The 15,819-nt window shown below is 34.4% G+C and overlaps 1 protein-coding gene across 1 annotated transcript in view; it reads left to right on the top strand.

Annotated features, from left to right (window-relative positions):
• Window positions 1-6,610: 6,610 nt before the first annotated feature.
• The window catches only part of LOC128999526 (collagen alpha-2(I) chain-like), a 62,585-nt gene continuing 53,376 nt past the window's right edge, over window positions 6,611-15,819 (top strand). Inside the window, exons 1-3 of the mRNA XM_054426093.1 lie at window positions 6,611-6,667; window positions 11,476-11,949; window positions 12,936-13,183. Coding sequence (XP_054282068.1) covers window positions 6,659-6,667; window positions 11,476-11,949; window positions 12,936-13,183 — 731 coding nt within the window. The 5' untranslated portion in view covers window positions 6,611-6,658. The remainder of the gene's footprint in view (window positions 6,668-11,475; window positions 11,950-12,935; window positions 13,184-15,819) is intronic.

Genomic DNA, 15,819 nt, shown 5'->3' with positions numbered 1-15,819 from the left:
TTAGGTTTGTTACTAATGAAGATTTTTCCAAGACCGTTTATAAAAATCGTAATCACCAGCCACGAACCACCAAAAACATTCATCCGGACTAAACGGCTGCTCATTTAATTCGTAGACTCTATTGTAGACGATCACTATACAGCAACCCAGCCTTCATACAGCGCCGAGCAAAGTAACAAAATCAAATTGTTCCCAAAGTCTCCACGCTCATATCACCATATCTGGAATGACCCAGTTTGGAATCCACCCTGATTATGAGGTAGACAGTATGGTCCATTGTTGGACGGTGCACCACCTAGCGTTGGTCATCTCCAAAGAGGGACATCGGTGACGTCATCAGCACCGCCTTCTTGATTCTCATCATCTTCCGTTCCCCGTTCGCTCGTCTTTGCTCCACATTTCCTCGTGTCCTTGTTTGTTAATTTATAACGTAACCTAATCATAAAGCCCATTTATGTAGGTAGATTTCAAGGTTCGCAAAGAAGAATCACTTTCGATGAAGAGTTCAACCACAACCTATGAAGGTTGACTGTCAATTACCATAGCAATAATTGGGTGTATAAAAATAATTATGTTACATTTTAAAAATTACTGCTGTTTATGAGTGTTTTAGAGACGTTAATTTTTTGCACTTATTGTGTGTAAATCAGTTATATGTAACTAGATTTACCTAGTACTCTTTGTATTAAGCTTTATTTTTTTCTTTCATAATGAAATTGCAAATTAACCGTTAGAAAACATTATATTCCAAAAAGCGCGTGTTCAAACAGCTAAAAATGATCACAAACATGGCAGAAGATTGTCCACAGCTGGTAGGTATTGATTGAGTATCTACTTCAGTACCTATCCAAAAATCGATGCTAGAATGAAGTGAGTCGATCTGTCTTTGTTAGGCGATCCTTGTTACTGATAAAAACAGCTGTTTCCCAGCCAAGGGCCATTAATCAAAACCTGAATGACCAAGAACAACTGGGTCCAAATAAATAAATACTTTATTGTATTGACAATATACATTGTATCGACTGTACAAGTAATTAATTTTTAACTTAGGTATAGTATTTCATTTTCAGATTTTGATGCATTTTTCATTGAAGTCTTCAATAGAATAGATCGGATCTTCAATAAGAATAAAAAAATTGTACTGCATTCTATTAATATTAAAATTTGAATATTAGTTGGTAATTTGTTAAATACTTTCCTTCCATTGTAATATAGATTTTTTTCATAAAACTTTGTTTTGTGGAAAGTAGAAGAAAATATTTGTAATTTTCTCAAATCATAATTCTTCTCACATAATTCATAATTTTTCCAGAATTTCTCAAAGTTGTTTTAAGGTTCCGGGTTCAAATCCTGCCAAATCACCAATAGATTTTATCTATATGATAATGTCGCAACCGCTAGGTCTAGCCTGAAGTAATGTGAAAAACAATCCTAGGCTCGTGTCTAGCGTCCTAGGAAAAAAACTGTACTACCATAGTACTCTTAAAATATTCCTTCCCTATAAATCTATACCTGCGTGCTTACGATCCTACTGCCAAAATGTAAGGAAGAACACATTGTAAACATGTCACACAGCACTTCCTAACATAAAAGAATACGGCCCATTGAGAAAGAAACAGACCGCAACGTGTTGCCGATCAAGTTTATGCTTACTTTCACCGCCGAAAACATCTGATTCACTAGCGATCGCGACCATCTGACAGCGATGTTATACAATGGGAATTGTCGTCCGAACAAGTACCACGGTCTTCTCCTTGCAATAGTTACGTTACATCGGCATATATAGGTTTTTTGACTGGAACGAGGGCGTCGTCCTGTAATCCTATAAATATCCACAATTCATGACCTTAGTAGCTGACTAAGGTCATGAATTGTGGATATTTATAGGCATGCACTGTAGATGCGATACTCCCTGGTGTGGATTAACGCCCGCACTAGTGACTAATATGACTATTCGCATTAGTATCCTGGTAACTAGACCAATTCGTTTAAGGCAAAAATGTGATTCGGATTCCACTATAAACTGTAGGACCCTTTGTTGTCCTTGGGCTATTAATTGACAGCTGTTTCTGAAGAATATGTCGGCCTTAGTCACTAACAAGACTACAAGATCGCGCCGCTCATCCTACACTCATCTCCGTTCATACTTGGCTTGAGTTACTTACTTTCGTATGGTTGCCAGTATTTTCGAGATTTTATTTTGATTCTTGTTCAAAGTGAGTTTATACGTGCAATAACAAAACACTAATAACATCAAACTGAGAGGTCCTATTAACCAATAATATTTAAAAATCATATCCCCCTATTATAGTACTAAAATTAAAAGGAAAATGTAACTATTGTCACTCACTCTGTAATAGAATATCATTAAGCTCCGTTAGTTCAAGATAAAACATTTTATACACTTGGTCCATATAGATGAGATGTATCTAAAAGCCAATAGAAGGACTACGTGTAAGAAAGTGCTGCACTACTCTACTAAAATCCGAAGTAGCAATAACTGGTGTTATCAAACAAAAAAAGTTCGCGTAGAAGATTCTTAGCTTGATAGTAATTTATTTTTGTAGACTACTATAAAGTCCCCTGTGTGGGTTTTATCCCGATTTCTGTGCTAATCTTGTTATACTTTAGGTACTTTGCTCACTTGCGAACGGCATCGAATTCCAGATCCCAAAACGTCATGAAAACTGTTTCTTTTATCAACCCTGTGGGTAAACACCACAATAATCTCTTAAATAATAAGAAGTGTTGCGAAATCGTTTCCTCACTTCCCTCTGTAATGAACGGAATGCAGTGCTTGGCTTAACGTCGTATTTCGAGTGTAAGGACATTGCTCTGGTTCGGCTCACGACACAACATCGTACGATCTGAAATTCAGATTCGCTCAATTTACGGCCTGCTACGATATTTAAATCTGTGTTTCCCAAACGATTTTATTCCTCCGATTTTACTTTCTTATTCTAATTTGATCTTGTAACAATTAGAATTTCAAAATTGCAACTCGGTTGATTTTCAGTTGATAAACTTTTGTGCTGGGTTAATCTTATAGTAGTTTTCAATCCAACAGAACATAGAATCATTCAGTAGTTTGAAGTTCTTACAATTTTGTGAATTGAAGAACATATATTCATTGTAATTACGATATTCCTGGATTACCCTTACCTAAGGTTAGAAGAAATAATAGTCAGACTAAACACATTATATAATGTCCATGTTAGTAAAATTTAAAAGCAGTTTACAAAGATGGGTGTATTTGGTCAGAATGTATGTAAAGTTTGAAACACAACATTAAATATTAGCAAATATTAAAGCACACAAACTTTACAGGACAATACATAACCTCAAAATTGTCTTTAGTTGTTCCTTAAAAGTAACACATTTCTAATGATTGTTTAATATATTCTGAAACTATCTTTTGTAAGAGGTACAGACAGTATACTATGTCTTATCGCTCTTTCTCTGAGTAGACATTTAATCGTATTACCAACTTCTCACAATTAAAGCTCCGTTAACGTAATGAGTTGGTGGGTTGGTGGACATCGACAAACAATGTGAGGTATTTAGTAACTCTGAGACCCCGCCTAATTGATCTGCAGACCCCAGATGTTCTGCTAATTGCACTAGCAAGTCCCCACAAGTATAACGTGTAACACACTGACTGAGACACTTGTTTGTTTAACTACCACCCACTGCTACACAGTCGCACACCTAACTAGTGTTATCTAGTACACATTACATTGTTGCGCTGGTCCAGTAGTTAGAGAACTGAACTGTACTGCCACAAGGTTCTAATCCAGTGAAGACTAATAATGTGACAATGCAGTGACAAGGTGACTATAGTAGGTTGTGAGTTCACCTAAATCCTGATAATTTTGATACCTCAAGTAAGGAGAAGTTTCTCTAAATTTGAGGATCGTCTCCAACTGGAACTCTCCTATACAGTCACCAGCAATCAGAAGTTCGTCTGTGATCCTGGGAAAAGTATTTAGCTTTTTGATGGATGGAAACTACAGTAGTCTAAGTTGTTGATCGTAGGGCTTTTAATAAAAGGTCTTGGCTAGACCAGCTGATTTTAATCAGTAACAAAGAGATCATATAATTTGTGCAATCCTCATTCTCCACTCGCCTTTGCATTACAAATACGTACTCTTCAACTTCATGTAGACCATCCACAAATAAAACCAACAAAATAGCGATAGAATAATATTAAACAGTATTCCAAACTGACAACTAGCTTCACCCAGGCATCTTCTGGTGGATCGGTTCATCTTCATTCGATTAAAGTGATTTATTCTGGTTGGGAAACAGCTGAAAATATAATGAAGCTTGCGACGTGATTGTGAAAGAAATAAATCACCTCTGAAATTGGAACTACTGGAAGCATGTCATGAGAGGAGTTGTATTATTTTGGATAACAAGTTTTAAATTGCGCAATAAACACGTTAACTGCTTTCAGATTCCATTCAACGGGTTACAAAGACAGATGTACATATACAAGGAATATAATGCTAGGTTTTATAATGTTTTGTACAAAAAAATTGGCTTGTTTGTAATATGTGTAGAATGAATAAGGTTTACTTGCATAAATAAAATTAGTTAAATCAACAGTGTTTTCTTTTACATGCTATGCAATAGAATAAGCACACGCCCTTATAATTAAAACAATTTGTTCTTAAATTTAAATTTATATGTGAACTGGCACTTGTTCACTCATGTTATACTTAATGAGTAAAGTACTAATTGTAAATTTCAAAACCACCTGTATAATATAGATAGGCTACGTGAAAATACAGACAGGCTGTGAGACGTACCGTATGGATCTCAACATGATTTTTAATAGAATCGATTTTATTGTACAGTAGTTTTCCATGAAAAGTTGGACAATTTTAAACTAGAATGATCAATTTCAAATAACTCAATACTTATAATTTGTTGCTTATGTTTTTGGTTTCAATTTATATTTAAATACAACGGCTCATGCACGTTTTCCAGTTTGAATATAGTTATTTTGTAGACTGAAATGCTATATAAAATTATATTTATATTAGCTGGTAAAAAAAGAATCCATCGATAAAAAGTTGCCCTGAAATTCGGATCACAGTTAAAAGAAACACTTAACATCAAAACTCATAGTATTGTAAATACAATGTTTAAATGACGTCATACAATTCAATTAAGTAATTGTGACTTTCCACTCCATTAGCCATCATGACAACTTGAGATAAAACAACAGATTAAAAAAGCTTTCAGTACAAAATGTTTGAGAAGAACTGTCTACTTGGATTAGCATAACAGTTAAGGAGTTGGGAATGTTACAAGGCTATATTTTTGCACCATCACTTTTCACATAGATGCCATATAACATAACGATTAATTCCTTGTGTATTGAATCTCACATCATCAAAAAGTTAAAGTTGGGAAAAGAGTTTACATTGAAAGACGAAATAAAAATAGTTTTAGGTAATTGTTTATATACTTTCATTTTGGTTTAAGAAAACATAAAGAGTAATTGCAATAATTTGTTTGTTTTAAATAATATCCAAATTTGACACCATTAGACTTATACTGTATGATGAATACTGATGACTGTATGATGATGTTGTATGCTGACTGTATTTTCATAGTAAGAATCAAACAAAGTTATTATTATTAAAAACAATATACATTTACATCAATCGTTCGTTACTTTAACCATTTACTATGTATACCTACCTTTAGATATATGTAGTCAATGATTTAACAATAATTCATGTCAACATCAGTAATGTTTGCACAGAAACCTTTAAATACAGTTATGCTAAACAATTACATCAACGAAAACAATTAGTTGAAATTTTATAACTCGATTTGTTTATTACCTTATCATTCATTCTTAGGGTCCACATTCCCTACACAACTTTTATTTTTTTATGTAAACAAACAAACAAGATTTGTGTAAATAGGTACATGATTTGATTGGGTATTTAAAACTATTATTATCAAATTGGGTTTTCTTAAAACAACAGCAATACTCATTATCATTATACTTTTGGTATTATGCGCTTTATCAGTATGCTGGTTTAGTGTGGAATTGAATAACTTTGTAGCCTTCTTACTGACTAAGATTAGCCGGTCCTTAGCTATACATGATAAAACACCTGGTCCCGGTTAAGAACCAATAAAAGCCCACCTTTGTAAGGACCGAACTTGAAAGCGTCTGATTTTCAGTCTAGTAATATAACCATTCAGCTACCCAGACACAGTATACTCATTCCAATTCCAATGCATAACATTTGTCTATGCAGACACCAAATTCTTTGGACAATTAGAATTGTTAATGCAAATGAATTTATTTATTAGAAATAAACAATATACAATACACAATAAGCGTTTCAGACTCAGATTGTGGTACCAACGTCTCAGACCGGTATGGATCCCCGACAACCTTGATATGATTATGGTGACACGAATGGAAGATAAACGGAGCAATCTACGATCCTTGGAACAGTAACAATACTGGAGCTTCCCATCTTCTGGGGGGCCAGGGGGGGGCAAGGGAGGGGGTAGTGAAGGTACCGTCCCCCCTGACGTCACGGGGGAGGCAGGGAATTGTTATCAGTCAGTTGTATATAAGCGACCTCTTGCTATCAGTTCATCATAGGCACACCCACCCCTCGACATGGCCAAGGTAGGACTGTCTGTAGTAGGATCAATTATTATAAAACTATAAGATTTAGTTGATTTGGATTAAGAATTTTCAAAAGAAATACTATTTTGAATTTTTACTATCGTTTTAATTAAATTTATCAACATTTAATAATTGTTTACTACGTTGCCTAAAATACGTTTACGTTATTTTTGGGGTTGTTAAAAATTTATAGTTTTTATCGGTCTTGTCTTGAATCTTCTTTACATTAATTGCATTTTTACCACCTATTTTTTTAAAACCTTGATCGCTTACCTTCGAGTTTTATAAGTTTCTCAATATTTTATATCCAGAACACAAAATAAACGTATACTTACTAATTAAGATGCATTAATAGGCATTGGATGGTGATATATTAAGGCTTATTAAATCTCATGACTTTTAAGTTTTATTTGTACCGAATTAAATATTAATACAATTAGTTAAAGTAATTTAATTTTGTATAAAACAACATAAAGAGCAACTTGCAATGCTATACACCTCTGATGATATTTAATTTATTAGACAAAAACTTGGTTTTTCATGCTCACGAACCATCACTAAACGATAGTAGATTTTGATGATGAGTTGTTCCTCCTTCAATATAATTCAATTCAACGCATTCAATTTTGTACTCTTTTTACTAACCAAGATGCTGAAAACATTTTGGATAGCTACTGGCAGATATTTCGGGTTGTAAAACATGTAAGCTATGGATTTTTATCGGCCCTGTCATATACATTGTATTTTACGAGCTTATATTATTAGACCTAAATTTTGCACTGCACATTTCTATAAATAGCTCTTAACAATTTAGGTACTACCTTTGACTATAGGATAATAGTAAAAGGTACTACGTATAATTAAAAGACATTATTTGTTGCAGTTTAGGATGATAAAATGTAGCTTTTACAGTTTAGGACTTAACTATTCTTCAGGTTAACTGATTGCACAAGTTTTGTAGCCCCTATGATTAACTAGACTCAGTTGTTTATCATACATTTATACCTCCAACGGGTTATCTTTATTTTGCTAAAAAAATTGTGCTTTACTTATTGACTAACGTTCATAAACATATCTAACAAATTAAAACCATCCAGCTCTTATTGCAAATCTGGAATCTAATTCAATTATTCAATATTAAGCACGATGCTAATGGTGTATATAGCTATAATGAGGGGTTAGAACCGTGTAACTTTTATTGGTTTTGACTTTAATGTTCTTTAAATCTGTTCGTTGATTTTTTCACAATTTACTGATTGTATTAATCACTTATCAGATTTTAAACCTCCCTAATTGAAGATATAGGCCTACGCTGAAATACTATAAACACGCCTGTCACTGTTATGAAATCCATGCAAAATAAATGGATATAAAAAGCACTTATTTACAGAGGAAATTAAATTAATATAAACTAAAAGATACTGTAATTAACGATTTGTTTGTATGATATTAAATTAGACCAAATTTTATAGTAATTTAAATAAAAGTCTAAAAATTAATATACAATCAAATATTCACCATATTTTACTTTACCTTAGACTTAATAATCCAATACTTTTAGACATGTTTTTATGCATTGAATTCATTTGACACAGAACCATTCGAATAATAACAAAATAAAAAAAAACTCAACTAGGCCTTCAATAAGAAATTAAAGATTGCACCATTTTTCAATAGACAACGCAAGCTTAATGTTGTTAGATGAATGAGGTAAAGTTTGTCATTTCTAATTTGAAAGGGTTTAAATGTAAACTCGTAAGCTTCTTTTTGTAAACATCTTTTGATTAACCCCCAGGCCCCGTATTGAGGAATTGCATAACAACTTTTGACATAGTGCTTCATCGTAGTAGTTTGCTGGAGAATAATAAAAAAATACAGAATCATCTGTAACATTTTAAATTTAATATAAAATGTTTAGAACAAGAATATCCTTATTTATGTAACGAGAAAGTACCAAAAAAGAGGAAATAAAAATGTTCTAAAGTCAGTAGTATTATTTTGTCTTCAAATTACTGAATACTGAAGAAACAAATGTTTGCCACATCGTGGTAAAAAAAAAAACATTTCCCGTTGAAGATAATTAAGAATAATTGATTTTCATACTCAAGACTAGCACCAATAATTTATATCAAAAGTATTTCTTTCTCATAATAGGGAGGTCGGTGTTAGTTCATTTTCATCATATGTATTTGTTACACATTACATACGAAAAACATGACACACCTTACCAACACAAAACGGTTAGTTTTTATCAGCTTTATTGTGCAGTTGACAATTTATGTTAGAATGTGGTACAACAGAAACGATAGCCATAGTACTGTCAAGCAGTGTGTACTTCAAAACGAGGATTCTAGTCCCCTCATAAAAACCAAGCCTACTAATTGTATTGTTGAAGAACAGTGCCAATGCCACTGCAATAACTCTATGATCCTCATTGTGGTTTTACAGCTTTGTGGTTATAATTGAGGTGAATTATGGACTCTAGACCAAAATAAGATACATTATATAAAGAACAATCCTGATTCATTTAGGGTTACAAGTGCATGCTCAAGAATTTGTTAGGAAAATAGTAAAATGAAAAGTGAAAATCTTGAACAAAATCGTAGGAAATCGCTCTTAAATTACAACCAAATAACATATAACTATATTGCGTAATCTCTACTACAAAGATATTTTATTTAAATTAATATTATTATATTAATAATGGTGGGTGGTTTTGGATTTTTTCGTCTCATTACATTTGAAACAGGGACATTTAGTATATATTTAACTAACGATCCCAAATAAATTAACTTTATTTGAAGCCCAAAAGTTGTGATTGTGTGGTCTTAAATATCCAATGGTTTAAGGCTTTTTGTCAATATTTAATTCAGTTTTATAAGGCAAAACTTGTATAAATAGTACAGTTTTACTCCACTCAAATTTGTTGCAAGCCTATATTAAGTAGTGTTGACTACATTATTTTACGCGATTCCTCTCCCATCTAATCCTTATTATTATTTTATATTTTTTTTTTACACCAGTGGAATTTTTTACGTTTTAAATGGAAAAATTCTAACCCTGGTCTTGTTACTATATAACGTCGACCTTTTTGTTAGATAGCATCATTCAATTAGACAATGGCATCTGGGTCTGTTGATGCCCGACACACTGCACTAGGCATCCAGTGCATTTGCTTGTAATCCTGTTAATTATTATTTTATGTCATCCTTCCGGAAAATTCATTCATTGATGCAAAGTGCCTATATATATATATATATATATACACAATTAAGTGATCGTTTTATTATTTGTAAAAAGAACCTAATTCGGTAATTTATATTATATACTTGCTTTGGCTCCCTAAGTAAATCCCTATATTATTGTCGAACACATCTTTTTGTAATAAAGGGTCCGACGCTAGAAACTATTTAGGAATTTAGTAAATATATTTCTTCATAGGCTTTATTCAGTTTCTTCTAATCACACAATTTGTCCTGGAGTTTCTGTTGACTGATTGTCAAAATCATTCTTGTTTCGTCCAACGTCCGGCAGCCAGAACTAGACCACCCGCTCACTGATATAATCGTGGAAGCGCGACGCATCAGCGTGAGTAATCGCACTAAACAATCGTCCGTGAGCATTGTGCAACGGACGTATGTGAGAAGAGGAAGAGAAGGGGCGGATCAGAGGTGCAGGTGTGACGCAACAGTTCAACACTCAAGTGCGTTACGTATCTGTAACGGCCCGGGAGCTCCGCCTGTAGCAGCAGGGTCACACAACAGTTCAACACTCAAGTGCGTTACGTATCTGTAACGGCCCGGGAGCTCCGCCTGTAGCAGCAGGGTCACTGTGCACACGACAGCTCAATCAGTAGGGTTGGATAAGCGGACACTGGGGACAAGGGCAGCGCCATCGGTACGTCCGCGCGTTCAGGTCTCCCCTACTAGTTTCCGGGGCATGCGCCGAGTCCTGTGTTTTGGGCCGTGGAATTAAGTAGGCATTCAAATCCCAAGTTAAAATTGTGTTAGAATTATACTTCTCTTACTATAAAGTTTGACACCTGTTTAAAGCGTGCTCCACTTCGGTTCTTTTTTGATAAATCCCTCTTATATTTTGCATCAGGATTTAAGATTGGATTGGTTATAACAGAGGCCAGACTATTGTCTATAGTTAGGTCGTTATATGCAACTAAAATAGTTTTTGTAGATAAAAATATTGAGAAGGATCAAACGGCGTCTCTATTTAAACTGGGCAGAATTTACCTTCCATTATTTTCAGCTGGTATTTATTAATGATGAAAATGAAATGTTTAAGGAATCCATGCTTACAGCCAGTACTAGCAGTTCTAGCAACCTATAGTGGTAGAATGTTTATAGTAGCCACAATTGTCAATGAAGAATATTGTTAGTATTCAAATTTTAACAATTTGTTCACAGCATCTGATTCGGTATATTGCTCAGTAGAAATTGGTTTGGTAGTATTATAAGTAGTGAAATATTCATGGAGTGGAAATGAAATAATACTACTGACTTATTTTACGTGGTTTGTTTTACAAAAAGCGAAAAAAAAACATGTTTTATCTCATTGTTTGAATAAAAGTGCCAGTTCTGTGAGGAGCTGAAAACTCATTCTTTTCCTCGCAGGTACTCACCAAAGTTGCTTTACATTCCTAGATAAAAATTAAATGAAAGCTATTTTGATAGAAACCTTTAGAATTTTAGAACACAAGAGGTTTGTAGAACTTAAAACTTTACTTGTGTAATAAATTTGTGACGCAACTAATAATATTTTCACAATTCTTTTACATTTATGTCCATGTGTTTCAGGTACTTCTGGTGATAGCTTCCCTGACAGCCGTGACGCTGGCTCGACCAGAACCTCCGGTAAACAACCAGTATCTCCCCCCTGGCCTCCAGACAGAAGCGTCATTCGGAGGTTCACCCAGCAGTCAGTACGGCGCTCCCTCAAGTCAATATGGCGCTCCCTCTAGCAATTTCGGCGCTCCCTCCAGCCAGTATGGTGCTCCCTCCGGTGGCTTCGGCGGTGGAAGACCTTCCAGCTCCTACGGTGCTCCCAGGCCCTCCAGGCCTTCTAACCAATACGGAGCTCCTAACTCCTTCGGTGGTTCTAGCTCTTTCGGAGGCCCATCTAGCTCATACGGGGCTCCTTCTAGCTCTTTCGGAGGCCCATCTAGCTCATACGGGGCTCCTTCTAGCTCTTATGGAGCGCCCTCTAGCCAATATGGCGCTCCCGGAGGTGGTTATGGAGGCAACAAAGGAGGATATGATGAGGGTCCTTCAGTAAGTATGATAGTTTTGAGAAATCTTTTTGAAACATTGAACCTAAAAATTCCGTTAAAGATAATTTTCTTAAATGCTGAAGATATTTATACCCTTAAGGGTTTTAATTTTGTTAACTTTTTGTCTATTATTTCATACTAAAGCACAACCTGAACTTAAAATTATGCATCTCGAACTCTTATATAATTGAACTCAATAAACACATACAATACACCTTTTGTCAATTTACAGAGAATCATGTAGGGATGTACAAATGTGTTCAGTATGAGTTAAAATTGTGCCAAACACCAATGTACATAAATTTCATACCAGGCGATTTTCTTGCCTTCATCTGCTAGCTTGAAAATGGATATAGTTAGTGCTTGCCTGGTCAGAAGATCGCCGGTTCGATTTTGCCAGGTGCCAGTGGCTTTTTAGGGCTCAAAAATGGACCAATCCTTGATTATTGGCATTTTAATAGATATAACCTAGGTTGATTTGAAATAATAACAACGCAATCATATCATAAATTCAACACCCATCCCTCTCCGCTCGCCTCACAACCTTAAATTACACACGATGTAGTTTCCACTTTGAATAGCTCTAATCTTATCCAAAAAGAAATATCTTAAAGTCAGTAGTTATTTTTTGGTTTTGGGCACTTTTATTTAGAGTATACGATCATTTTTCTCAACCAGTAAAATACTTAAAAAACATAAATACTGTAAACACCTGTACCTATAGCAAATTTTTGTTTCCAACAATTTCCATTCAAGAGACAATTTTAAAAAAAATATTTTTAATAATGATGTATCAAATGATTTGGGCCTTACGCAATCCTTTAGGTAAATTATGTAGTAAAAAAGAGTAGTCTTTTTGTGAGCTCCTCCTCTGTTGGGGAGCTCTTTCCACTTAAGTCTTTTTGCTTTCGAATAAAATCATAGAGATGTGTGTAAACAACCGTATCTACCTATGGTATTCTCGTAACGTGTTTTGTTCTTCTCTAGGAGCCAGCCAACTACGAGTTCCGCTACGACGTCGACGCTCCGGAGTACAACGTCAAGTTCGGTCACCAGGAGGCAAGGCAGGGTGACGTAGCTCAGGGCAAATACTACGTGCTGCTACCTGACGGTCGTACCCAGCTGGTAGAGTACACCGCGGACCAGGACGGCTACCATCCCAAGATCACGTACGAGGGCACCGCCAACAACGGCGGCGGCTACGGCAGAGGACCCTCTGGGAACGGAGGATACCAGTACTAGAACCAGCCTCGCAGCTGTAACGGATACGCTTCACCATGTTTACCATCTAGCCACTGTGGCTCCCAGTCTGTACATAGTATTTTTGTATTTTTATAAATAAACATTTTGTGTAAATTTAGACTATCATTTTCTTCCTATACTCTATAGAAATAGTTTATGGATTTGTTAATGCTTGATTGTTACCACAGACTACCGATCTGTTCAGTTCTGTTACAGTACATCGTAGACGTAATATTTATTTGATTATAGATATTGTATAAGCAGTAATATGCTTTTAATACTTTTCATTGAAATGGCGACGATAAAAAGTGGGTGTTTTAAGCAAAGTATGAATGGAGATGAGCGTAGGATGAGTGGCATGATCTTGTAGTTTGGTACACCACTGTTAATTAATAGGCCATACAGCTAATAGCAACTAAAGGACCTACCACACTACTATAGTGGAATCCGAACCACATTTTTGCCTTGGTATTAGAATTGGTCTAATTATCAGTATAGTACTGCGGATAGTATGCGAATCGATTACCACATTAAGTGTAATAAGTTTAAAGAGCTAAATAAATTTAAGAATCGCTGCTTTCAAGGGTTACGGACAAAACGTTCCTTTAAAATGTCTTGGTTTTTATAACGATAATAGCACTTCAGTGGCGTATCTAACCACTCTACTTAACCTCTTCAAAAGTATCCATAACAATTTAGCATCGGCAACTCCTAATACAATAATTGGTGGCTTGTTTTGTCTTTATTTATTTAAAATTTCAATAAACCACCAGCAATTTATATAATTAAGTTTAGGGGCTCCAAAATGATTATGTATTCTTGCTTTGAGACGCAGATGAGCTGTTGTGCAGTTGTCGACCCATTCTTGTCTTACATCAGCAACTTCATTTTTAAACTTACAATAAAGAGACATTTATTAATGTTCATCAACAGGTCTTTGTGGTGTTCATTAAAAGATAGCTTAATTTGTATTTTCTGTATCTACACCAGTAACATGTTAATGTTGTTTACAGTCAAAACGAGAACCCCCTGAATGCATTGATTGTTTATACTAAATCTTCTGACCAGCAAAAAGTGTCAATTAATAAGTGTGCATTAATTGAATTTACAACATTTTTTATAACGTGACAAACTGTCCCTTTCGACACGCCATGCATATCAGCTATGCAATGGTACACCACTACCAATCCAATGAAGTGCAATTTGTAATTGTTCTTTAAGTGTTAATGCATGGTTCCTATTCGTCGAGTGTTGTAACACAGGCTCTATTGTATTCAAAATAATATTGAAATTTTCATACTTAACCTAAACCTTTCATTAAACTCGTAAGTTTCTTGAATTTGAAAGTAAGAAATCCTTTGTTTAAATTTTCTTGATCTTCTATGTCTTCTTCATAACTTGATCCGTTTGATTGCATCTCTATAGTGATAAAATAATTAATATTTTTATATTTTACTACATCTAAATAGATGATATATGACACAAGTAAAAATTATATGTGTCAAAAAAGGCTTATAGTATATTACTCTAACGTTTAGATTTATAATATTATCTCTATTGTTTTTTGAAACATCATTTGTGTAAACACTAGTATTATAACAGGTAATTTATTTTGGAGCAGTAAACTTATAACTTGTTTTACAAGCTTATATGTTTATGAAACACAATACTAGTATTATCATTTATTAATATCAGGTAAATACTTATATTACAAGCTTATACCTGTTTACAAAACAGGACCTTGATCTTATTAACATCCAATGTCCCAGACATCTTTTGAACAGAAAATAGAATAAATTTATTCGGTTTAAAACAACGCATTTCGTAAGTTACTTTGGATAAGAGAATATTAAAATTTCCACTCAATGCATCAACAAATCAAGTAATCATTAGAAATCTCTTTGAAATGACAATCGTATACATTCAACTACTTTAATACAAGGCAGTTTTTGACTAAGTCGTGATTATACTAAACTGATCGACTTCATATTCGCCGTAATGAATGTATTCAGACATGAATAGCAGAAACTATCTCTATGTAAAGTTCATCCAAATAAAACAGCTTGTAATAGTAGTATAGGCCTTTATAGAACAAATGTTATGAATTACAATTGAAACAAAATTGAACATGACGAGACAAAATGGTTCGCTATGTTCTTTTATACGTTTGGACAATTACGTAAAAAATACAAATCGATAATTGATGTGACTTGGCAACTGACAACAAGCCGTTAAATACCAAGTGCAATCAATAAATATCATTGATGTTGTTTCTACCAATGATACTACACGTCATACAGTATAACGTTTTTGACATCCGTACAATAACAACAAATGTGACTAGAATGACTGAATTTTGGTGTTCAAAGTACAGGACCTGATTTATGGAAGTCCGGGAACAAATCCCACCAATAAACAATAATTTTCTACAATAATACCTAATTCCGTAAGCCCAATTTTATGTATTAGAATAGGCCATGCTGTGATTGGTGGCTTAGAGCCCTTCAAGCTATCCAGAAAACAAAAAAAAAAAAGATATTCTTCTGGAGGAGAACGTTCCGTTCATTTGTGAAACCTCCACCCACTAAAACTCATACCATAAATAATAAAACTGTTCCTCCAGAACCCT

This window comes from Macrosteles quadrilineatus, unplaced genomic scaffold (genome assembly GCF_028750875.1).
Source record: "Macrosteles quadrilineatus isolate MER2022 unplaced genomic scaffold, UCM_ALF_1.0 Scaffold_8__2_contigs__length_117827958, whole genome shotgun sequence".
Taxonomy (NCBI): Eukaryota; Metazoa; Arthropoda; class Insecta; order Hemiptera; family Cicadellidae; genus Macrosteles; species Macrosteles quadrilineatus.
This window is presented reverse-complemented; position numbering and strand designations above follow the sequence as displayed.